Source organism: Physella acuta, unplaced genomic scaffold (genome assembly GCF_028476545.2).
Source record: "Physella acuta isolate Inbredline_101_S28 unplaced genomic scaffold, ASM2847654v3 ptg000750l, whole genome shotgun sequence".
In the NCBI taxonomy this organism is placed as follows: domain Eukaryota; kingdom Metazoa; phylum Mollusca; class Gastropoda; family Physidae; genus Physella; species Physella acuta.
This window is the reverse complement of record NW_026732268.1, coordinates 277,924-305,453: the sequence shown is the minus strand read 5'-3', so window position 1 is coordinate 305,453 and position 27,530 is coordinate 277,924. Positions and strand designations below refer to the sequence as shown.

The window sequence follows — 27,530 nt, the reverse complement described above, 5'->3', positions numbered from 1 at the left end:
TGTTGTTTAATACTTACTTTTATATACCAAATTTGATAAAAGTATTCAAAAGGTTTTAGATCTTAAACTGTAAAAAATAGAAAAAAACATAGCATATCCCCTTAAATAGAATATGTCTACGGAAAAAAAAAACTTGTTAAGTCCTTTCAATTATGTCGACCGTTTATGGTGGTTATTCATTATATATTTGTTATAATTGTAAAGAACGACTATTAAGACACTAAAGGTGAGAATGCAAGAATAGAAAGGTAATTTATTTAGCCTACTTAGTTGTATAGGTATAAATAAGCAAGTGTATTTTAACGTAGCCCTGTGATATCGCGATAATCGTAGAACCAGCTAATTAAAAATACATATTTATAACATATAGGTATACCGACTGAGGCATTCTAAATAAATGTTCTTACTTTTAAATGTACTTCTGGTTATAGAGACTAATAATTATTTCGACAAAATTATTTTCTTTATGGAACCCTAGCACTGTTCCAGCTAGGGGCGGAACTACAGAGCCGCCAGACCCAGCAATGCGGGGGTGGGGTGGGGGGGGGGCACGCCATTTAGGGGCCCATAGCCGACCATAATAATTTTTTTATAGTTAAAAAAAAAATCTTACATTTTTGACTTGACGGTAAAAGCTTTTGTCAATAACAAACAGATCTACTGCAGTAGTGATGTTATACAGTAGCTAACACAAGCCTTTGCCTAAATAATTATATGCCTGAGCTGTAGTGTGAAAGATAGGCAAAAGTTCAAAACACTTCCATGACTTATTTCCCTTTTTAAAATAGTTAAATAGGGGTGCTCATAAGCTCCTTTTAATATATTTGTACTAAACAAATAAAAAAGCAATTACTTCTCTTAATTATTATTTAAAAAGAAATACCAACTAAAGACTGACATAGCATAAAAAGGAAATATATTTAAAACAAATAATATAAATACAAAAAAAAACATAAAAATAAACATAACACTAGAAACCATTTCACATACAAAGCTTTCACGTTTTATTTTTTTTTGACCGGCTATTATCTAGAGTCTAGAGAATCGGCTGTATTACAGCAAACATATTTAATGAACACATTTTGGCCGGGGACTTCAATTTCGTGGAAGACAGATTAGACATTTTAGGACCAAAAGACATAATTCGAAACCGCTTAACCACAGAAAAACCTCACGCCGACTTTAACAACATTAAAAAATATTTCAATTTAGTCTACACATACAGAGCGCAATATCCACATACCATACAAACCACCCACGGAAGTAACACATCTGGAAATAGATTCCGTCTAGACAGAATCTACGCCCCATCGAACATGAAAATCAAAAAAGTAGAACACCTATTCTCAACACTACAGTTTAGCGACCATATAGCAGTTCTGACAACTTTAACAAATGAACAAATACAAAACAAACCAAAACACAACACATATTGGAAATTCAATAATAAACTACTACTAGACGAGCGCTACATCAACACTATAAAAGACACAATACAATTTTACACGAAGTCATCACCAAAATTTAACAAAATCCAACATTGGGAAGATTTAAAACAAGACATTAAGCGGATATCTATTCAATATGCATGTAGCATTAATAGCGTAAGGGCCCACATAGAAACTAAACTAGAAAAACAACTAAGTATACTTAAAGCAATCAACAACAACAAAGAACAAATAGACTCAACAGAAATAGAACTTTCTAAAATACAAGAGCACAAATATAGAGGAGCGCAAAATAGAAGTAGAATCGAACAAATAGGCTCGGAAAATCCCACACACCACACCTTAATTTTAGAACAAAGCTTTCAGAGGGCAAAACAAATCACACATCTCATAGACAACAATAACCAAGAGACGACTGACACTGAAAAAAATTAATCAATATTTAGAGACTATTATACGCAACTATACAAGTTCGCTGAGACATACAAGACAAATACCTTAAGTTTATTAAACCCTTACATGACAGCGACAAAATTAATATTTACACCCCCTTTCAGTCAGTCGATATAACCAAAGCCATACTCAAATTAAATTCAAACTAATCACCTGGACCGGACGGCCTGACAAGCAAATTATTTAAAGCCTTTTCAGCCGACCTAACTCCCCTCCTTTTAGCTACCTTTAGAGAATGTTTCTGCTAGAAAAATGCCTCGAGAATGTCATCAGATCATACATAACATTAATACGCAAACCCAAAACCGATCCTAAACTAACTCAAAACTATAGACCTATCTCTCTCTTAAACACTGATTACAAAATTCTAACCAAAGCTTTAGTCTCCAAAATTGAACCACACTTGCATAAAATTATAAATGTAGATCAACAATGCAACATCACAGGTAGGAACATACAAATCACAATCACTTAATTAGAGACATCATCCACTACACACACGAGAAAAAAAAACTCAAGCATGTATACTCAGTTTAGATCAAGAAAAAGCTTTCGACTGGGTAGCTCACAAATACCTTCACAAAATCTTAGAAGCAAACAATTTAGGACAATACTTTACGACATGGATAAAAATAATCTATTTTAATGCACATAGTCACCTACTGATAAACAATAATATTTCCAAACCCTTTAGCATAAATAAATCAGCCAGACAAGGTTGCCCCCTATCTCCCATCATTTATATACTAACACTCGAACCCCTGTTAGAATGCATTAGAAACACTAGAGACATCAGAGGAGTCGACATTCCAAATCAATTAAACAAAAAAATGCTAGCGTACGCTGATGATACGGCATTTACCCCCCAAACCGAAAAATCTATCATTCTAATAACAGACACTTTACTTGACTTTGGGCTGGGTAGCGGGTCAAAAATTAACCTAATGAAAACCAAAATCATGGGACTTGGACGTTGGATCAACAAACCAAATTACCCACTAAACATGCTAGGTACCAACAAATTAAAACTTTACGATATAACCCACTATAGCAACCCACACTTTAATAACGATGATGTATATATGTTGCGAAGTGAGTTTCGGTACGGGTCGATGCCGAACATGACGAACAATAGAAGACGACGATCCAATGAAGAACACAGAATGACGCTACGATGTTTCCATCATTTATTACATATAATACCAACAGCAGACACAGAACGAAGACTTCCTAACACAACCTCACATGATGACGACAAGACGCAGACTGACTTTCAACTATCTTCATAACAACGAAAACATTCTCTCCTACGTCACATCCTTATTTATTCACGCATTCATAATCTTTTATTAATACCGCTACACACATACTCTCAAACCATCCACAACTATATTAACTCTATTCAACTATACACATACTCTCAAACCATCCATAACTATATTAACTCCATTCAACTACACACATACTCTCAAACTCATTCCATACACTTGGGTCCATTCACAACATACCCCTCTCCTTTCTTCAGCTGAAAATACATACCAGAACTATCAAACTATTTTCAGCTTCAACTTCATAAGACATGCATCCATACAATATGCTAAACAAATATATACATGCAATATGCAACAAAGACAATGTTCTGTGGTCCATGGTTCTTTATCACCGTCGTCAGTCAACCTGAACACACAAATCTTTTGGTCCCAACCAACACCTTGTCCACACACATCATTTGGTTTCTTGTCTCTGGACATCAACACAAGCTATAAAAAAAATAATCCAGGACCAGCATGTTCCCAAATCTTAAAATTCATGTTTAATATATAAGTACCCCTGTTGAGCACCTCTTCCTCACAACCCTAAATTTACTACTTTTTTTCCAATATTAAACAGGTTGTTATTAATGTACAATAATACTACCAAGTAGCAAAGTTACTCGGCCTATAAAATATTAAGTCAAACTATTATTTAAAATCAATACGATCTGGCCATATATCACATAACTCAATAGTTCCCTAATCATCATAAAAACTACTATCCAACAATCAGGAAATCAACGGTTCAAGCAAATACCAGCACTCCATATTTAAACCAATTACCACCTAAAGATATTATAGTCAATCCATACAATGGAGTACACCAATGAACTAAATTAGAACCATCAACACTTCCAATAAGCCAATACAATATCACATAGAGGAGTATTTCCCGTGAACCCCCAAACACAACAACCAGGTACTCGGCACAACCTCAAGATACCAAAAAATAACGCGGACTGCATCCTCAGTCTCGCAAAACAAAATCATTATCTAGCGAAGATCAATTATCTCCAAAAAAAACAACACTAAGCTAATGGGTTCATTATCCAACCAAGAAAATCAAACCTCTTAGGATATAATAATTTAGCACATTGTACCTTAAATACCACGATACAACTCAATCACATATTTCAATTGCCATATCACAAGATGACGCCTAACCAACTATTAGATCTAGTATATAAATATAATATCTAATGGAGGACAATTTTCCATGACCCGGGACAAACAAAATATCTCGGCAAACCACCGAGATCCAAATAACCATAATCAATATCCATCAAATAACTACGTTACGTATCAACCAGACAGCATCCAGCATGAATGGGTGACTACGACAATACAACTACTCTACAAGGGAAACAGGAAAAATACTGGGTCCAACAACCAAATCAGAAAATATATCCTCAATTGATATCATATCCAATACACCAAAGAGTCCCTAAACCTAACACTAACAAAGTAACAAATTCCATATAGTTAATACATATTAAGACCATCCACAAAAAGGGAACCTAACGCTATATATTTCAATAACGCCCTCTCTAAGGCGCTTCCCTAAATGAGAATGGTTAATTGTAATTAACATAAGGCAAGTTAATTATACATTTAAATTTAAAGTATAGTAAACAGTATAACTACCACCAAAATTATATACATAATGACAAAATACAGTACTCTATCTCCATGATGGTATTTGGAGAGAGTAAAACCATATAGATCTACCAATATTAATTAACAGGTATTGTTGAAACTAATCATTAGTGAACCAGTAACTGGTTGTTATTATCTTACACTAGAATTCACCAGATCTAGACCGACTTTTATATAGATGGTAGATAGTGTTTAGTTGTCCTAATTATTACATGATTTGCTTCTAAATATTAAATAAAACTAGATTCTAAATTAAAGGGCAAATGAAATGTTACACAATTAGTGTGAACTATGACACTGGTAACTGGACTCTAGATCTAGATCAATGATGTTGGGGAAAAAAATTATATACAGTAGGGCCTAAATAAATATTACTAAAATGAACAAAAAAAATTGTATTGGATCTTAGTATTTTAAAAAAATGGAAGAGGTGTACTCAACTTAAACAATCCCAGACGTCAGGTCTTCAAGACAACTCCAGATCCCACACTCCATAGGTCACATCAGATTCAGGCGATGACTTGTAGTACACATGCTGGTATAGTCCAAGTCAGTCACACACACTGGATTGGTGACGCAGATTGACGTCGACTTGTACTTCGAGAATCCAGGCAGATAATATAGTTCTTGTAGTTCGGGAATTCATCTCGACCAATACTGGGTTGAACAAACGAAGAAAATTCTCGTCTGCACTGTCGATAAGGTCAACCACTAAGAAATGTGACATGATGAAGGTCAGGGACGTCATCAAAACATGTAGGCCAAACAATTCAGCCGATCACGACGATGTGGGTTAGACGAGGGTGATGACGTAAACTCTTCCAACGAACAGTTGACGATGTAGGAAGAAACCCGAAAACTAAGCATCAGTCATGAAGAAAATCTGCATAACGACGAAAACAGCACGGCCATTGTAGAAGGTCGGGGACGAGTGGCGATGACGTCATAATAAACAACTCTGGACATCAAATAAATGCCGGCCTTTGAACTACTGCTCAGCACGAACCAAAGATGAAAACGGTCACATCCGTAGTTCTAACCTTGACGGGAATCAATGGGCGATGAGAGACCCGATACAGTCGCTGGATATCGCGCCGGTCAACCAGAAGTCCGTCTCCGGCAAACGACGACGAATCGAGCAGGCCACATCACGCGTCGAAAAGTCCATCCATCACGGTCCAAGGTCAGGGTCTGGTACACAACTGAGTCCCGATCAAATTAAACAACCGTTGATACTGATGATTACGACGTACTGCCGTAGATAACGGGCGAATCTAGATCTAGATGAAGGCATACTGCTGGCCACAGATGAGATGACATTACGGCAAGTGTAGATGGGAACGTACTGTGCGACAGATAAGTTCAGCAAACCGCTGCTTCCACCATATGTTGCGAAGTGAGTTTCGGTACAGGGTCGATGCCGAACATGACGAACAATAGAAGACGACGATCCAATGAAGAACACAGAATGACGCTTTCATTGGGTCCATTCACAACACCCCCCTCCTTTCCCCTAACCCCGACCCTACACCCCCCCCCCCGTGAAAGCAGCCTCCTCTTAGTTACCTCCTGTAAGTTTAAAGTCGGTTCAAACTTAATTATCTGCCCCTAATAGCCGTCACTAAACCTGGCTGTACGGTTTGTAAACATTAACGTGACCACAGCTCAGCAGACCATGTGGGGGTGGGGTAGGGTGGTAGTGATAGTGATAGAGAGAAAGAGAGGGGACTGTAAGGAGGCGCTTGCAGCTTGTTTTCTAACGGCTCGCAGAGGAGAATTATATATATAGATTATATAGCGGTCTAAAATGCTCAATAAAATGTTTCCATGGATCAATTTAGTAATAATAACAGTTGAATATTCTATTGTCATCCAAAACAAAGCTTCCCTGAAAATTTCAGCGCGCTAGCTAACTGGGAAGTGCCAGAAATTTCGATCGCAAGATTTGATTGGAAAGACAGAGACGAAAGCAAGTTAAAGAAAACGTGGGAAAAACGAGACCTTCAATATCGATATAGTCATAACTCTAAACAAAATCCCAAAACAAAGAGACAGGACGGACCTAGAGCAAAAAAGCAAGGACGGTAGCTATATATAGACAGACTATTTGGAACAGTAGAATAAAAGCAAAACACGACAAGGTACAGTTCACGGGACAAGTACTAGACTTGATTTATCGTAGACGACTCGACAATGACAGCACTCAAACACATATACCATAATTAGCAACACCACAACGTAAAGAACATATTACACTGCATTTGCCACCTGGCCCGCCTAATCTAACCGACACATCCCCTTTCATCACACCCTCCCCGCCCCCGCCCCTCGCCCCCATGATCCCAATATCAAATTTCCCCTCATAACTGCATCCCCTTCGTCCCCACCCCTGTGTTGAAATACTATGTTAAATACTGAAGATGATGTATTATCCAAATACATTTCTAACAACATTAATTTGACTCCCACCCCTCAACCCCCATGTCCCCACCTTGTTTCGCATCATTTATCATTTGTCATTCAGTTTCCTATTGTTGCTTTTGTGTATTGTTTTATTTATAAAGCTTACAAACATTGTAAAGCCATCATTTGTTTCTATTTTACTATTATCATATATGTAAGGTACTTTGGTCCACAACGTACAAAATGACCCCAATGACCCCTACTCCTTTTGTATTCATTTTATTATCACCAAATTAATACTTACAGTTGTTTGGTTAACTTTACAAACTCTTTTATGAGAACACTGTTAACAAATTTTTGACCTTTAAAACTCCACTGTATCCCCACACCCCGTGATAGCTACACGCCTACACTCCCCTAACCTGTCGGTACTAAACATTCAAATAAACATAAACATCGACTTGAACATACCAACCTTTCACCCTCCCGCTTAATCGCTCACACAGCAATCTGTTCGTCAAACCCTCCCCCCCCCCCCCCCACCCACACACCCTATAAATAGTAACACCTCAGTAGTTAGATAACACAGCACATATTTTGACGCTTGGCTTGCCTTAAAAACACACAGACACCCTCTTCATGCCTCGTCAGACACATCTACCCCTTCTCCCCCTCTATCCACTTCACCCTCAGACATGATAACCCCACATTCCCTTTAACTGTTCAAACGACCCCACCACCCACCTCAACATCAATTTCGAATATCTATTCATTTACTTATTTAAAGTTCTAAATTTTGTTTCTTTCCCCTCATCTTTCACACAGCAACCTTTTGAAAACTCAATGCGACCAGTACATAAATAAACACTCTTTCAGCTAGTCAACTTAATTTGTTTCCCTACATAGAAAATGCTTCACTGTTCCATTGACCCTCTCTGAAAAATTTCCTTTCCTCTCCCCACCCAGATTTCTGACACTTTCATTTAAATTTCACCCCTTTTACTGTCATCCTTTGCAATTTTTTATAATCATATACATGACATCATGTAAATATTCATTATGTACATTTGCAAAACCTTTCGTTTTCATTTGATGTTCGAAATTATGTAAAAAAAAAAATGTGATGTTGATGTACTTGTTTTACTTGCAAATAAAAGGATTAAAAAAAAATTAATGAACTAGTTCTAAAAAAAATGAACTAGTTCTAAATAAAAATATATAAAAATTAGAAAAAAAATGCAAAACAGACTAATGCACGCACACACATGACATGTAATTTGTGTAGATTGAAAAAAAAGACATTTTTTTCAAACCCGATCAAACCAGAAATGAGTTCTGTGTTTGTATATATATATATATATATATATATATATATATATATATATATATATATATATATATATATATATATATATATATATATATATATATATATATATATATGTATATATATATGTATATATATATGTATATATATATGTATATATATATGTATATATATATGTATATATATATGTATATATATATGTATATATATATGTATATATATATATATATATATATATATATATATATATATATATATATATATATATATGTATATATATATATATAGGAGGGGGCTCAGAACTTTTTTTTTTGCGGGGTGGCCCTTTTTTTCTAGTTCCGCCACTGGTTCCAGCCACTCTTGGATCGCATATAGACATAAATAAATTACAGACACAAAGCCTGCCATCTGTTAAGAGCTATGGATATTCTGTATTTCTACACAGTCAGATCTACTGTAGGTGTCATGATTTATTTTTTGTGATTTTTTAAAAAAGAAGCATTTTTGACAGATTGTGAACCCCTCCACTATTCTGATTAAAGTTATGTTTCAAACGTGCATGTTAGAGGCATACAGGTTACTTAAATTGAAAGAAGCGTTGTTCCCCTACATTTTGATTTACTTATCACGTATGTTCTTTCATCAGACATTTTTGGTGAATTTTTAAAAATGTACACAATTTGTGTTTTTTTGCCTACCTTTTTTAATTTTATCAAAAAGTGTGAAAAGCCAATTTCAATGCAATTTATTTAAATATTATTTTTGAGGTTTGAAAAAAGTTGAGTCTGTTCTCTAAGAGGTTTTGTGTTGAGTTCTAAAGATTGATTTTATCTGATATACTTTTAAAGATACTATTGGTTTATCTGATATACTTTTACAGATACTATTGGTTTATCTGATATTCTTTTACAGATACAACTCCCCCCCCCCCCGGAGTTATAAAGATTGAGTTTATGTGATATACTTTCACAGATACAACTCTCTCTCCCCACCCCGCCCAAAAAAATGGTATTTTTTAGGATGTCGAAAAAAAAATAGAAAAACCGAACTTTTCAAAACGTCACTTCTCTTTTACTACTTGAGATGTATGAACAACTTTGGTACCCACTGTCTTAAAATCGTGAGTTCTTGACATAGCAACTTTCAAAAAAGCTCTGGGACCGTTTTAAAAAAAAACTGTGTGACACACCTAGTTACCTTTAAAATGTTTAAAATAATTCACATTTCGTAATTACTGTTTCATGTTCCGAGTGGGGTGTGTTCATGTAAGGTGTAAAATAAATGTTATTTGGGTGTGTTAGGGTTAGGTTTACAGTTGGACTATCCTTTTTAAAACAATTTTAGCACCCGAATCTGCAAATTAAATGCTTCAAATTATTAAAGTAAAAACAAAAACCACACTTTCATTTTGTTACTTTATTTTTCTAAGTCTTTATGTTTTACCATTATTATTTAAAGCATTTCAAATACAAATCAATATACAACGTACATACAGCTAACTTGATTCAATCGGCATCGATAAAATGGGAGGTATTACATCTTGACCTAGCTCTGCAGATAACGATTGGAGTAGTTTAGCTGGAGACTTATTTTCATGCGAATGTTGATTATGGGCTAACTAGTGTTGATTATGGTCTAACTAATGTTGATTATGGGCTAACTAATGTTGATTATGGGCTAACTAATGTTGATTATGGGCTAACTAATGTTGACAGGTTTTATTCAAAGCTAAACTGTGCACATCTTTATATGCATAAATGATAGTTAGATGAACTAGTAATATTAAGTGTAAATCCTAGTCTAATTTTGCTTATGAATATTATTTACTTTAAATCTAATGTTGGTTGTGAATAAAAATTCTAAAGCAGATGAAGGTTTTCAACGATACAAAACCTTGTGAGTTTTTGAGTAGGCAGATGCGTTAATTACATTAAAGATGTAGGAAATCAAAAAATTTGGACACATTTAATCACATTGAATAGGTGAAACTAATTAATCTAGGAAGGTGTAATCACACTTATAACCTAGGCAGGTATAATCACACTTATGACATAGGCAGGTGTAATCACACTTATGACATAGGGAGGTGTAATCACACTTATAACCTAGGCAAGTGTAATCACACTTATGACATAAGAAGGTGTAATCACACTTATAACCTAGGCAAGTGTAATCACACTTATGACATAGGAAGGTGTAATCACACTTATAACCTAGGCAAGTGTAATCACACTTATGACATAGGAAGGTGTAATCACACTTATGACATAGGATTTAAAGAAAAGCTGCCTACAGCTAACCCACTACCCCCTTCGCTTCGTTAGTAAAATGCCAACATTTAGTGTGACAGATTGTTCTTTTCTTCCATTAGGTGTGACAGAGTGATATTTAATGTCACATTTAGAGATGCGGATAAGGTGACAGACACAGCTATGTTCAATAATAACCGAACATGAAAAATGCTTCCACAAATGTCAGTGGTATCCGCAAATATCCACATATGTTAGTGGTATCCACAAATGTCAATGGTATCCACAAATGTCGGTGGTATCCACAAATGTCAGTGGTATCAACAAATGTCAGTGACATCCGCAACTTGCAACCACCATGTCGTCGTACTGTTTCAAGATGACGTTCTCGTTGTCATCGAAGTAGAGCAGGCTGATGGAGTAGAGTTTGTTGGGGACGCAACACGGCGTGCCCACATCTTTCACCACGCCCAGAGCGTGAACGATGCTCTGAACGGTTGCGTGGTTGGTTGGTTTCTGGTTCTGTCCCAGAGGAAACGGGCACTCGCCCGCACAGTGATAAGCGTTGTAGCTGTTGGGCGAGATGATCCAGCCCGACCAGCCGATCTCCTCAAAGTCCACGAACATCTCGTACCGTGAACACGAGCGACGGTTCGGCCGGAAGTGCTGCGGCGTAAAAGTTCTTTTCTTCCGGGCAGCATCTCGGTGTTTGGTGCTTCTTCGACTTCTGGCACTGCTGTTAGAGCGGTGAACATTCCTGTTGCGCTCGTTTAGTTTGCGCACGCTGTTCTTGAAGCTGTCGTTTGTGTGCATCTGTCGGCTCAATGCGTCTTCCTTTATTTGGACATACTCTGCAACGAGATTTATTGATTTAAAATACACACACGTGTGCGTGGGCATGCTTGTTCGTGTGCAAGTACGGGTACGGGGACATGGACGGGGACACAGACACAGCCAACCAACCAACCAGCCAGCCAGCCAGCCAGCCAGCCAGCCAGCCAGCCAGCCAGCCAGCCAGCCAGCCAGCCAGCCAGCCAGCCAGCCAGCCAGCCAGCCAGCCAGCCAGCCAGCCAGCCAGCCAGCCAGCCAGCCAGCCAGCCAGACAGACAGACAGACAGACAGACAGACAGACAGACAGACAGACAGACAGACAGACAGACAGACAGACAGACAGACAGACAGACAGACAGACAGACAGACAGACAGACAGACAGACAGACAGACAGACAGACAGACAGACAGACAGACAGACAGACAGACAGACAGACAGACAGACAGACAGACAGACAGACAGACAGACAGACAGACAGACAGACAGACAGACAGACAGACAGACAGACAGACAGACAGACAGACAGACAGACAGACAGACAGACAGACAGACAGACAGACAGACAGACAGATAGATAGATAGATAGAGATAAGCATGGATGTGACCAGACAAAATAGGAAATTGTTTTCAGACAAGAACTTAATATTTTATCTATTTTTATGGCAGTTAAAGCAGTCTCCCACCGTTACTGTACTAATTAATTGTTTAATGAAGCTAATATTTTAAATAAAAGAAGTTTACTGTACTAATTAATTGTTTAATGAAGCTAATATTTGTTTAAAAGAAGTTTACCGTACTAATTAATTGTTTGATGAAGCTAATATTTTAAATAAAAGAAGTTTACTGTACTAATTAATTGTTTGATGAAGCTAATATTTTAAATAAAAGAAGTTTACTGTACTAGTTAATTGCTTAATGAAGCTAATATTTTAAATAAAAGAAGTTTACTGTACTAATTAATTGTTTGATGAAGCTAATATTTTAAATAAAAGAAGTTTACTGTACTAATTAATTGTTTGATGAAGCTAATATTTTAAATAAAATAAGTTTACTGTATTAATTATTTGTTTGATGAAGCTAATATCTATCTATCTATATATATATAAAGCAATGTATGTGTGTCTGTTTGTTTGTTTGTTTGTTTGTCTTTTATGCATTACTACACCTCTCATCACATAGCCATAAAACTTTGGGAAGATGTTGAGAATACTCCTGGGGAGGTTTCTGCGCAAAAAAAAAAACATTTTCAAATTCGCAGGGGTGGCGCCCCGGCAGGGCGCGATTTGTTTTTTTCTTTATAACGTTATATAAAAATAAAAGTCGATTGGGGTTTCACGCCGTTCATCAGATAGCCATCAAACATTGGGGACTTTATTATAACACTTCAAGGAAGGGTTCTGCAAAAAAATCTTTTATAATTTCGTAAGGGCGGCGCCACGGTAGGGTGCGATTTTTCTCTATATACGGTATATAAAAATAATAAAAGTGAATTGCAGTGACACCGTTCACACGATCGCCATGAAACTTTGGGAAGATGTTGAGAATATTCCTGGGGAGGTTTCTGCGGAAAAAAAAAAATTTCAAATTCGCAGGGGTGGCGCCCCGGCAGGGCACGATTTGTTTTTATCTACATACAGTATATAAGAATATAATTCGATTGTGGTTTGTCACCATTCATCCGATCGCCATGAAAGTTTAAGGAGTTGATGAATAATCTCGATAATGTTTCGGGGGGGGGGGGTAATTTTGCACGGGCGGCCCCGGCAGGATGCGATTTGGCGACTACGTTCGTTCTAAACAGTATGATAGACAATGGGTAAGACGGGGCGCTACAGTCGCTTACTATATGGAACCAGCGTGTCCACCGGCGACCTGGTAGGGTGCGATTTAACTGCGAACACAAATTTCAGTTTCGGCCCCAAAAGGCTCACATGGGCCGCTGAGGGCCCTGTAATATATTTTTTAATAATCAGAAAAATTAACCAAGGTTAGATTATTAACTGGGTTGTTTCCTTTTATCCGTAAAAAAAAAGTCCAAACCATTTTGTCACGTTGCGAATGATGCATTTAATATCTATTTTTAGACAATCCAATCAGAGATTAAGATTGAGCTTCTAAAAATACACCATTAGTAATGCAACAAATTTCATCAGTCACACTACGTGTTAAAGAAAAAATCCTGTTGATTTGTGTAACTTTAGCGCATGACGCAATCTGCATCATTGTTTAATGATGCTATGTGGCGCTCTGGGTTATCCTGTGAGTACTATAGCGCCTATGTTAGTTTTAAGGAGCCAGGGGTCGTACGCGGAGCATCTGCGGTAGTGTATTCGGGGGCTCCAGAGAGCGTCCCTATACGTCACTGACATATGGGTGGTCACCGAAGTGTGTTCTACCTCATTTTTTCTGTTAGTGACTAACGTACACGCAAAATTTTCATGCGGTAGTGTAGGTAAACCCGTGTCCCGATATTTATGATTCAAGTGCAGGCATTGTTTACATTTAAATAACTCACTTTTACAAAACAAGGTCAGGCGTCTAAGAATATATGATTGGTAACGCATGGATGAAACCCTTCTTATATATTTCGTCGGACTTTCTTCTATTCTCGCGGCAACGCGCGGGGACGGGGACGCTAGTTTTAAATAAAAGAAATTTACTGTACTAATTAAGTGTTTGATGAAGCTAATATTTTTTTAAAAAGAAGTTTACTGTACTAATTAATTTTTAAATGAAGCTAATATTTTAAATAAAAGAAGTTTACTGTACTTATTAATTGTTTGATGAAGCTATTTTTTAAAGACGTTTACTGTACTAATCAATTGTTTAATATAGCTCCAAAAAAATTCAAAAGTTTATGCTACTCTACAATAATTGCAATATAATGTTTACCTTATAAACAACTTTTTAAAACAAATTAATTTTACAATGTAACAAAGTTGGCAATGAAGTTTTACTTTAACATTAAGCTAATTTAAACTGTAATGATCTAGTTGTACTCGTGTTTTCAATTTTAAATTATGCTTTATAATATACTTTATATTCTTTTAGATTTGGGCATGGTAAAAATGTAAGTCTTTAACTGTAAAGAGACGAGATTTAGATTAATTGTAATGGTAAAAATGTAAGTCTTTAACTGTTAAGAGACAAGATTTAGATTAATTGTAATTTGAAAGTTCATGTGATGGGAAATTAAATCGACATGATAAGCAGAAATTAGAAAAGGTCTGATATGTATTTTAAAACGTTATTTGGAATTAATACTTGTAAAAACGTTTGAACCTAAATTAACCATCTTGTTAGCCAAGCCTCATCGGTTATTTCTTCTTTTGGAATAGCTGTAGATTGTTAGGGGATATCCTTAAAAGACGCCACGCTTTTATTTGAAGATTTTACCTCCCCCCTCCCATCCGTCACAAGAAGCCAGACTTCACCGTAAAATGACGTCACACCTCAGTCAACAACCTCTCACCCCCACCCCTCTCAAAAATACACTTGAATTAATTGTTTTTAAACCTCGATTTTTTTTTTCTAAAATATTGACTGAGCTTGACCAACATAGGGTAGTTAAATCCATTTCTATTACAATTTATTAGAACAATTTTCTAAAGCTAAAAAAAAAAACGGCTAAAATTCAGTTTCTAACATTACTTTTTAAAATGCAATAGTATGTCAAAATATCTGAGCCCCCCTCCCCCTAATCACACGTCACAAAATTACGCCCCGCCCCCCCCCACCCCCGTGTGACGTCATTTATGTAGGACCCTTTATTAACGTAGTCTGTATCATATTTTACTTCTACAAACAAGACACGGTCGGAGTCACGTTGAGTTCACATAATTAGTTTTTAAATCAGTAGACCTATGGCATACATCATAGCAGGAACATATCTATTTTAGACTGACGTCATTCCCCCCCCCCCAAAAAAAAAGCAGTAGGCTACTAAACAGGTACTTGGGGTCAGAGGTCACAAGGGCCACTTTTGCAACAGAGGGGCGGGTTAGTTTAGTCCTCATAGTCACCCTTTGCAAGGATTCCAATATTATGTTGAGATTAGAAGTTAAAACAACGGTCGATAAATTAGACAATAGTTTAACTATAAAGGCGGCTGGCAATAGCGCTGACCACACTATCTCTTCATATGCCGAGGTCACAGAAACAAGTGAACTCTACTTCACTTGCCCCGTAGACCGTCAGGTTTGAAAAGGAACTTTACTTTTTTTTCTAGCTCGACTATCGCGCAGGCGAGATTTATTGTAAAGAAACCAGACTTGGGAAATGTAGGTTGTATTATCAGTGCGGCATTATTTTACATTACTTTTTTCAGTGTTCTTCATACATATTTAGATTCTAACTGAAAATATCAGATGAAAATTCGATCTAAAAAAATTGCATTCAGAAAAATTCGGAAATCGGAATAGATTCTAAATCCTGACCTGCGTTTAATCTTATCCCAACACCGTCACACATTGCGCAATTGTCCAATTGAAATGTGCTTTTTCGTTGTCCGTTCTACCTAAGTTATGTAATACTCGATTTGAATAGGAATATGTGGAATATGTGGAATATGTGGAATATGTGGAATATGTGGAATATGTGGAATATGTGGAATATGTGGAATTTGTGGAATATGTGGAATATGTGGAATATGTGGAATATGTGGAATATGTGGAATATGTGGAATATGTGGAATATGTGGAATATGTGGAATATGTGGAATATGTGGAATATGTGGAATATGTGGAATATGTGGAATGCGCTTGTCAGCCGTTGCCATAGAAGTCATTTCCGTTATATTTTTCCCGAATTTTTAAAACCTCGTCAAAATTGAACAATCAGGAGAAAATGAATTCAGCGGAGGAAAATTGCAGCTGATACGGAAAAAATCGGAAAAAGTCACATCCTTGAGATAAAATATGTCATACCACTGACGTGCTACCGACGTGCTACTGACAAACTACTGACATACTACTGACAAACTACTGACATACTACTGACATACTACTGACGTGCTACCGACGTGTTACTGACAAACTACTGACATACTACTGACGTGCTACCGACATACTACTGACATACTACTGACGTGCTACTGACATACTACTGACATACTACTGACATACTACTGACGTACTACTGACGTGCTACTGACATACTACTGACGTACTACTGACGTGCTACTGACATACTACTGACATACTACTGACATACTACTGACGCGCTACTGACGTGCTACTGGCACTACTGACCTGCTACTGACGTACTACTGACATATTACTGACATACTATTGACATACTACTGACATACTACTGACGTGCTACTGACGTACTACTGACACTACTGACATACTATTGACATACTACTGACATACTACTGACGTGCTACTGACATACTACTGACATACTACTGACATACTACTGACATACTACTGACACACTACTGACATACTATTGACATACTATTGACATACTACTGACATACTACTGACGTGCTACTGACATACTACTGACACTCTACTGACATACTACTGACATACTACTGACATACTACTGACATACTACTGACATACTACTGACGTGCTACTGACACACTACTGACATACTACTGACAAACTACTGACATACTACTGACATACTACTGACGTACTGAGGTGCTACTGACATACTACTGACGTACTACTGACGTGCTACTGACATATTACTGACGTACTACTGACGTGCTACTGACATACTACTGACACTACTGACATACTACTGACATGCTACTGACCTTCATCAGACGGTGAGATAAATGTTGAATGTTTTCGCTGACCGTCATCGTTGTAAACAACAAGGATGGGTTGTTTGCTCTCGTGGTGTTCATTGCGCTGGGCAAACCTTATAGCGCTGCTGTTGATGGTGACACCTGGTGACGCCTCAGTGGTCACCAGCAGACCTGCAACAGGGTGGACAATGTCATCAATCATGTCATCAATCATGTCATCAATCATGTCATCAATCATGTCATCAATCATGTCATCAATCATGTCATCAATCATGTCATCAATCATGTCATCAATCATGTCCTATGCGAATGTATGCATCAAAGTTGGTCTTAGCCCCGCGCACTATAAAATGGTTTTGACAGCTATTGCTGTGCTAGCTTGACACAATGTACGGTGTGATGTGCACGCTGGGATATCCTAGACTGTCGCAAACTTTTTTCAACTAGTGTTGAACTTGAAAAGATGGCGGACGGAGGGAGTAATCATTGACACTAGACTCGACTGTTATTTCAGTCATTTTTGGCTAAAGGACGTAACATATTCTGTGCTGTTACCAAAGGTTAGATACTTTTCTCTATTTATTAATAACAGCATATAATCAATATATATTATAGATAGACTACGATATATGGCGCAAAGCAGTGTGTCATTTCTTTTTTACTTACTTGTATACGAAGTATAGAAGAAGTATTGTAATCATGCCAAAAAAAATCAAGATATTCATAGATCTCGACGTTTTACACCTCCCTGAGTCGGAAAACATAGTTTTGCAATTTTGTCCGCATGTGTGTGTGTGTGTGTGTGTGTGTGTGTGTGTATCTGTAAACACGATAACTTGAGTACCGTTACAGCTAGGTTGGGGGTCATCAATAAATGACGTCACGCTTTTTTGACGAGTGTTACCTCCCCCTCCCCTCCGTCACACGTCGTCACATAAAGCCAGACCCCCGCACCCCCCCCCCCCCCCTAAATGACGTCACACCTCAGCCTACAATCCCTCTCAAAATAGCAGTTGAATTTTTTTAAACATCGATATTTTTCCAAAATCTTGTCTAAAATATGTCAAAATAGAGTATTTTAATCAATTCCTATTATCTATATACTACTAAAACTCAAGTTTGTTTACATGTTTGAATATTTATTTTTTTGTTTTTTTTTTTTTTTTTTGTTTTCTTTTTTTTTGTTTGTCTGATTGGCTACTGGAGAGAATCTGCGCTATGTGTAGAGCTGTAAAATAGAATGTAGGTAGAGAACAATTTTTGTTTTCAGACAGACTGTTAATCACAAATTTATTTAAAGACGTTAATTAATTTATTGATTTCTTCATTGGTAGATTAACCACATTAATTTTAAAAGTTTCAAACAACGGCTTTACTTTGACGGAATAGTGACGAACATGATTTGTTTACTTTTTAGTACAATCAATGGCGGCTCCAATAAAATATTTCGAGGCTTATTCAGAACTTTAACGCATTATAAAGCTAATTTTCTGTCGGCTATAACTTTAACAATAAGTCCGTTTGCTGTATTTATTACGTTCCAACACATATCAATTCTCAACTGTTTTTTTTTTCATTTAGTTTTACAATAAATTTCTCTAGCTCTACAATCTGTCCAAGAGAATTATTTATAGATCTAAATTATTTATAAATCTAAATATCAGGTGGCCAAGAAAGTTATTTATAGATCTAGATCTAGAATCTAGGTCAAACCAAAGATTAATTAGTTAAAAATACAATTCATTTTGAAATCATAATACATTTTTGAGTTTCTTTATTAAACTACTTTAGTCCTTAATTACTTGATATAAATCTTTGTGATTTATGTACCTAGATGTAGAATAGGTCTAATCTAGATCTAGCAAGAGCTACGCAAAAACTAGACTTAAGCAAACCAGTCGTAGAATATAGATAATTCTATCTAGATTTAGATAATAATGAGTTTTTATATACTAAACTATTTCAGACCTTTATTATTTCATATAAATCTTTGTTTGTTTAGCTATGGAATTGGCTAATTTAAGATCAAATTTAATTTGAAAGTTACTAGACTTAGATCTAGATCTAGAGATAAGGCCTATGCGCGTAAATCAAGTTGCATAAGGAGACTCAACGTATTATTATATAGAACAAAAACCATCAGTGACGTCACGAGTCTAGATAGCTAAGTTGTTAGTGTAATAGGCTTTCATGCGGGTGGCACGGGTTCTAGACACATCACGTCAATGTTTTAAAAAAAATTCAAGTTTTTTTTTAGATGTGAATAATAAAGTTGCCTATCTGAACTTGGCGGGATACAGGGCAGGTGAAGTAGAGTTCATCTGTTTCTTTGTCCTAAGCATATAAAGGGATAGTGTGGTCAGAGACATGCTAGGCCGGAATCGTTTTCTTAAACGATAAAAACAAGTTGTCTGAGACTTGGCGGGACACTGGGCAGGTGAAGTAGAGTTGAGTAGGTCACATGTGATGTCAGTATATGAAGGGATAGTGTGGTCAGACCTATGCTCAGCCGAAATTGGTGTTTTTAAAAGATAAAAAACGTCTTTTTGAATATGGGGTCTGGTTATTTTGTGATGATAAGTAATAGACGTGATGTAATTTATGGATGACACCCGAAACCCACAGATATCCAAGGGATGACCGGGTAAGTCTAGTAATTTATTAAAACTGTTTTCTAAAACGCTAAATAACGTCTAAAATTCGTTTTCTAACATTTCTTATCTATAAAGCAAAAGTGTGACGTCGCACCATCTGAACCCCTCCTCCCCTCCCCCATCACACGTAGTAACAAAATTACCGACCCCTCCCCCCTACGAGTGTGACGTCATTTATGGACGACCCCTTGATGAAATTTTATACATAAGTATTATATCAAATGTGCTGTATCAACTTTTCAGCGATTTCCGATTACCGGAAGTGGAAATTATTCTACTGTCAATTTTTTTTTAAAAAGACTTTAACTTGAGTACTATTTCAGATAGATAAATGAAATTTCACATGTAAGTAAAAGATCTAATTCTCTGCCTTTTGTCAATTTTTTAAATAATTCCCGTCGACCGGAAGTAGTAATTTACGCTATTTGCGATTTTTCAAAACACGCATGTGAATTTATAAAGTACTAATAATATGCCGCACTATTATACACATTTTGTTTGGCGTTCACTTGGTGCGCAATTCATTTTTCTAAGACATTATATTCTATTTTTAAAAGTTTAAGTAATTAAAGATGAATTTAAAATCATGTCTATATCCCGAGTTGCCATCCTCAGTCGTGTTGTTTACGAATATTCGAGAAAGTGTAGGGGAGATCACTCCCGATTTTTTTACTGTCTCGTATACACAGTTTACAGGAAGTATTGTAATCGTACACAAAAATCACTTGAAATTTTGACTGTTTTCACCTTTTTACTTCTCAGTACTTAATCATATAGGCCTACGGAGTATAGGGGGCTTATTTTAATCGGGCAAAAATTATAAATCCAGATTTATCAAAAATATCGGCGTTTTACGCGTAATCGAGTCGGAAAAACTGGACTTTGCAATTCTGTCCGTGTGGTTGTGTGTGTGCGTATGTGTATGTATGTATGTATGTAAACACGATAACTTGAGTACAGTTACTGTTAGGTTGATGAAATTTCATATATAAGTATTATATCAAGCGAGCAGACCCGCGGCGTATCATACGTCGGTATTTAGTTGTTGTTTTTTCTACTTTTACAGTAATTCATAATTTGTGAATTCGACAGTACCAATGCTGCCACTGAAAATATTTGCTTTATCAGTAGCTCGTTAAGGACGATAACCCCCCCCCCCCCCCCACACACACACACACACACACCCCACCCTCCTTTCGGGTGATAGGGAGCGCGCTTACAGCTTGTTTTCTAGCGTCTCCAAGAAGAGAATTATATATATAGATTTGCAGTTCTGCATTAAATTCTGCATCAAAATCAAGTGGGAGTGAGTTCCCTTGAACTTTCTCGTATATTTTTATGTAAGGGGTTTTTAGCAGTCTGTGGCACATATTGGAAAAGATGCATGTCTATAAATAGAAACTAAATATAGAAAGTAGGTTCTGTATTTATTTCCTTGAAATAAGGTAAAATAATAATTTCCTTACAATAAATCGAATGTTGGAAAATACCATATCAATGTTTAAAACACGTCGCATGGTGATATAGCCTTTCGCATCATGCTCGTACTACTTCTTCAAGGTCTGGACGATGTCGGCCCCCAAAAAACACAAGCTAGAGGACGACGAGTATATGATCAGCCCTGTCTACTCGCCCAGCACGTCCATGGTGGGACCCCCGTGTAGCGGGCTGGAGAACAAGTATCTGTCGCGAACTCTGGCTCATGTTTTGCCAGACTGTTTGAAAGAAATCTGCCAAGTCCGACCTGAGGATCCTGTGGAATATCTGGCTCACAGCTTGTACACGGCGGCGGATGCGGAAGTTGAGTTCTACAAGAAACAAATCGAGCTGACCGAGCAAGAAATCGCACGGAAAGAGCAGCTCCTCGAGTCAACTGCTCGCTCCTTGAACGTGCAGAAACTCTGCGCGGAGATCGAGAACCTCCGTCTACAGCTCGCTAGGCTCAAGCAAAAGAAGGAGTCCTTGCCAGCTCACTCAAGCCAGCGACGTTACAGCTAGTGACCTGAAAATATCTTAAGTTGAGAATTGGGAGAATTGCTCTCCAACTATTCTTATATCCCCCAGTCATGTCACACCCCCTAAGTCATGTCACACCTCCCAGTCATGTCACACCTACCAGTCATGTCACACCTACAAGTCATGTCACACCTCCCAGTCATGTCACACCTCCCAGTCATGTCACACCTACAAGTCATGTCACACCTCCCAGTCATGTCACACCTCCCAGTCATGTCACACCTACAAGTCATGTCACACCTCCCAGTCATGTCACACCTCGCAGTCATGTCACATCTCGCAGTCATGTCACACCTCGCAGTCATGTCACATCTCGCAGTCATGTCACACCTCCCAGTCCGTCCGTCCTTACCACCTCATGTCACAAACAACAAAAAGATCTAGATGATAAAATTTAACTCTCTGCAACCTACAACGTGTTTAGCTTTATGTGTTTATGTGTGTGTGTATATATATATATATATATATATATATATATATATATATATATATATATATATATATACGGCAGTAAAGTAAAGAAATGACAAAAAAGACGCATGTTTTATAGATTGTGAACCCTGCAAATATTATGCGCATACATATTGCTTAAATTAAAGGAAGTGTTGTTCCCAACATTTTTAATTTTATTCGCATGTCTGCTCTTTTATCAGAAAATTTTTGGCGATTTTTCAAAATTGGCACAATTTGTTGTGTTTTTTATTCCTTTTGATTTTATCAAAAAGCTAGAAAAGCATATTTCAGTTCAATTAATTTAAATTATGAGTTTGTTCTTTAGATATGAAGAAAATTGGGCGTGTTCTCTGTATGTATGTTTGTGCTGAGTTCAAACGATTGAATTTGTATCCTACACTTTTTCTGATATAACCCCTCGAATCGGCTCATTTTAGGTTGTCGAAAAAGTGGAAGCCAAAATTTTTAAACCCAACAACTGTTTTACTTTCTCGTATACGAGGAAATACTGTAATTCTGCAACAGATCGAAATCGAGATTTTTACAAATCTCAGTGTTTTACACCTCCCTGAGTAGAAAAAATCTTAGTTTTGCAATATGTCTGTATGTGTGTGTAAACACGATAACTTGAGTACTGTTTCATAGTTCATTTATGTTGACGAATTTCACATAAAAGTATTGCATTAAATTTGTAGTTCTGTTTCAATTTTTGAACGATTTCTGGTTACCGTAAGTTGTTACTCTACTTCCGGCTTCTGAAAATGTACTAATTTGAGCATTGCTTCAGTTAAAAAGACGAAATTTCATGTAAAAGATTTTGTCAATGGGTCACTTTTTTTTTTTGAGTGATCTTCGACTCTATTTATGTTTTCTAAAATTACGATAATTTAAGTACCGTTTTAGTTAGGTAGACCAAATTTTAAACGTCAATATGAATACTTATTCATTTGATTCTGTCTAATAAATTTTAAGCGATTTCCGGTAGTGCTTTTCGCTATTTCCAATTCTTTAAAAACAGATGAGCAATGTATCCTTTAAAAGATAGATAAATGAAATTTCACATATAAGCAAAAGATCAAATTCTCTGCCTTCTTTCAAATTTTGAGTAATTTCCGTTGAACAGACGAAGTAATTTTTGCTATTTCCGATTTCTCAAAAAAGAAAAACGCATGTGAATTTATATAGTACTAATAATATTCCGAACTATTATACACATTTTGTTTTGCGTTCACTTGGTGCGCAATTCTTTTTTCTACGAGATTATAATATATTTTTAAAAGTTTAAGTAATTAAAAATGGAATAAAAATCATTTCTATTTCCCAAGTTGCCATCCCCTGTTGTTTTATATAAGAACTAGACTACCCATTATCTAGTTAGATAACTGTGGCTTTCGGGGGTCATCCTTTAATGACATCACGTCTGTCACTTATCATCACAAAATAACCAGACCCCACATTCAAAAAGACGTAAATTGAAAAAAAAATTTAACATTGACATTACGTGTCTAGAACCTGTGCCACTCGCATAGCTAAACAAAGATTTATATAAAATAATGAAGATCTGAAATAGTTTAGTATAGAAATTCATTATTATCTAGATATAGGCCTAGTTATCTAGATTCTAGATTCTATACGACTGGTTTCGTTAAGTCGAGATTTTTCCGTAACTCTAGACTCTAGCTAGATCGAGATAGATAAATCACTTGTATTCTTGAATTAGATAGTCCGTGAAGCTAAAAAGCAAAGATTTATATCAAATATTTAAGGACTAACATATTTTAAACAAGAAACTCAATAATTATAATTTATTGTGATTTTAAAGTGGTTTTTATTTTCAACGAATTAATTTTGGTTTGACCTAAATTCTAGATTTTAGATCTAGGATTGACTTTCCATTCCCCCGACAGCTGATCTCTAGATCTAGAGTAATTTATTGTATACTCAAATTAGAAGAACTGTTCAAAATTGATAATAGAATTGGAACATAATAAAAATAGCAAACAGACAGAAAAAAAACTTTTGAATGGGAAACAAAATCTTCTATGAAAGAAGCCGCCATTATTAATGTAAAAAGTAAATAAATCAAGTGACGTCACTATTCACTCTAAGTAAAGGTATTGTTCTGAACTTTTATAATTAATGTGGTTAATCTACCAATGAATAAATCTCTCCTGTAACCAAACGGACAAACAAAAATAAATAAATAAATAAATATTAAAACATGTAAATAAACTTGAGTTTTAGTAGTATATAGATGTTCGAGAAAGTTTATAGGAAATCACTCCTGCTTTACAACTACTTAAGATATATGAGCAAATTTGGTATCCACCATCAATGTTCCCTCAATGTTCCCTCAATGTTCCCTCAATGTTCCCTCTAAACTGCGCGGTTGCATGGTCGCGCCGTGGTTTTGTAAAATAAATATATCCCTGTATAAAACTTTTAAACAGAAAATACATTTTGCACATTAGCTTTTCCTCCTTCGAGGGAATATTGTCCACCATCTTACAAACTTAACATAGCAACTTTCAACTATTTTAGAATACCAGTTTCACATACTGAATGCAATATCGCTTCGAACAGCGGCTAAAAATAAATTCGGAGAAAGTAGATTTTGAACGTGCGGCATTAGGACAGATGTCACTGCAGCACAATTTAATTTATAGGTCAACTTGTTGGGGGGGGGGGGATTGTTTAGCCTCATGTTTAGGCTTACCTAGATTGGTGTGTTGATAGACTTACCTAGATTGGTGTGGTGATAGACTTACCTAGATTGGTGTGTTGATAGACTTACCTAGATTGGTGTGGTGATAGACTTACCTAGATTGGTGTGTTGATAGACTTACCTAGATTGGTGTGTTGATAGACTTACCTAGATTGGTGTGTTGATAGACTTACCTAGATTGGTGTGGTGATAGACTTACCTAGATTGGTGTATTGATAGACTTACCTAGATTGGTGTGGGTCCCCAAGTGCCACCTGAGAACGGCCTTTGTGACGTTAAACACATACCAGCCATGCGCATGCGTGCTGACTCTGTGTGCATCGAGTAAATCCAGTTTCTCTGCAGTGACGTGGTCACATATTTGGTAGACTTTGATCTTAAACAAGAGGGGTACATCTACATTAGCAAGAGAACCTTGTACACCCATTTCAAATGTCATGTCTTTCATCTAAAACAGCCCATTTCAAATGTCACTAGACCACCCGTCATCCTTTGGATAACTGTGGACACAGAAACAGGTTAACTCTACTTCACCTGCCACGTGTCCCGCCAAGTCCCGCAACTTTGTTATTCAAATCAAAAAAGAATTATTTTTTTTAGAAAATATTTTTTTAAGATTTCATGATGTGCCTCGAACCCGTACCACCCGCATGGTAACTGTTACACTATCATCATAGATATATGGGCACTTACAATTAGATGCTGATTTAGTTATATTATTTACTTAGTGTCTGCAAAGTAAGAAACTTCAGTTAGGCGAATAGGCCCTATTATTTCAACTTAATTAAATTATATCCCAAATTAGCTAATTCCATAGTTAAAAAAAAGATTTATATTAAAAAATTAAGGCTTGAAGATTATTATTGACATAGCATAGATTCTAGATCTAGATAGAGGTAGATCTAGATCTAAATGTAGAATACGGCTGGCTCATGCTTAAGTCAAGTTTTTCTAGATCTAGAATCTAGAGATATATAAATCCCTTATATTCTCGAATTATATGATCATGGAAGCTTAAAAAGCAAAGACTTAGGCCAATATCACATATATATGTGATTAACAGTTTGGTCAAGAAGAACATTATTCTCTACCTAAATGTAAGTCTTGCTAGGAGGGGGGGGGGGATAACTACACTATGTACCCACCTAGGCTTATCTAAATAAACTGTCCGGTCAGTGCACCCGTGGTAAACCCCATGGTGGTTAAATCTTAATCTTAGACTAGATAAGATAATGCCAAAAATAAAACAAAAAAATTTGACAATTTAATAAAATTTATTTCACAAAAATGGAACCAATCTTTTAAGAAAAGATATTAAAAAACTAGAAACCAAACTAGGCGAAACAAAATAAGTATTTTACAGCTCTACCCATAGTGCAGATTCTCTCTTGTAACCAAAGAGAAAACAAAAAAAATAAATAAATAAATAAATATACAAACATGTAAACAAAATTGAGTTTTAGTAGTATATAGATGTCTTTCATCTAAAACAGCCCATTTCAAATGTCATGTCTTTCATATCATACTTTGATCTAAAACAAACTAGTAAAACTTGCGTGCAGGACATGGACGGAATGTTTCTACGTTAGGCGAATGTATTTAGGCGAATGTATTTAGGCGAATGTTTTGACTGTAGTGCTGAGATCACTTGACGCCAGCCAACTTTGCACGGCCCACGGTTTGACGGCCTCGTGTCGAGTGGAGCGGACTTAATGCTCGTGAACTCAGCACGAGCAGAGCTGGATGATGAGAGAATTTCATTGGGTTTTGTTTACTCGCGCTCAGTGGGGGGAACAAGCCATTGACTAGCCGGAGATGCCGCCATTGACTAGCCGGAGATGCCAACTGACGGCGCATTTCAGTCCGCTGAAAGGGCACGGAGCTGCGCGTCACCGAGAATAAAGCTGGGGGTTTGAATGACACGAGGCGTGGTCTTGTGACGTTAATGACATCTGACATTGCTAGCCATGGATCACTGACGTCACACAAAAACGTGTCCACCACCCGCTAATCCTAACCTACTAGCTGTCACTGTGTGGTGTCGCTGTGTGGTGTCATTGTGTGGTGTCACTGTGTGGTGTCACTGTGTGGTGTCACTGTGTGGTGTCACGTGTCACTGTGTGGTGTCACGTGTCACTATGTGGTGTCACTGTGTGGTGTCACTGTGTGGTGTCACGTGTCACTGTGTGGTGTCAATGTGTGGTGTCACTGTGTGCTGTCACTGTATGGTGTCACGT

At 36.7% G+C, this 27,530-nt stretch overlaps 2 protein-coding genes across 2 annotated transcripts in view; one reads left to right on the top strand and one right to left on the bottom strand.

The window, feature by feature from the left end:
- Nucleotides 1–10,016: 10,016 nt before the first annotated feature.
- The window catches only part of LOC131950288 (bone morphogenetic protein 2), a 46,177-nt gene continuing 28,663 nt past the window's right edge, over nt 10,017–27,530 (bottom strand). Inside the window, exons 3-5 of the mRNA XM_059312374.1 lie at nt 25,519–25,669; nt 17,452–17,616; nt 10,017–11,700 (exon numbers count right to left, since the gene is read on the bottom strand). Of these exons, the coding sequence (XP_059168357.1) occupies nt 11,180–11,700; nt 17,452–17,616; nt 25,519–25,669 (837 nt within the window). The 3' untranslated portion in view covers nt 10,017–11,179. The remainder of the gene's footprint in view (nt 11,701–17,451; nt 17,617–25,518; nt 25,670–27,530) is intronic.
- Nucleotides 17,906–22,321, top strand: LOC131950289 (uncharacterized). Its single transcript, XM_059312378.1, has 2 exons — nt 17,906–18,005; nt 21,660–22,321. The coding sequence occupies exon 2, from the start codon at nt 21,669–21,671 to the stop codon at nt 22,095–22,097; it is 429 nt and encodes a 142-aa protein (XP_059168361.1). The 5' UTR covers nt 17,906–18,005; nt 21,660–21,668; the 3' UTR covers nt 22,098–22,321.

Coding starts and splice junctions, on each gene's coding strand:
- LOC131950289 (XM_059312378.1), top strand. CDS start 21,669: ATGTCGGCCCCCAAAAAACACAAGCTAGAGGACGACGAGTATATGATC.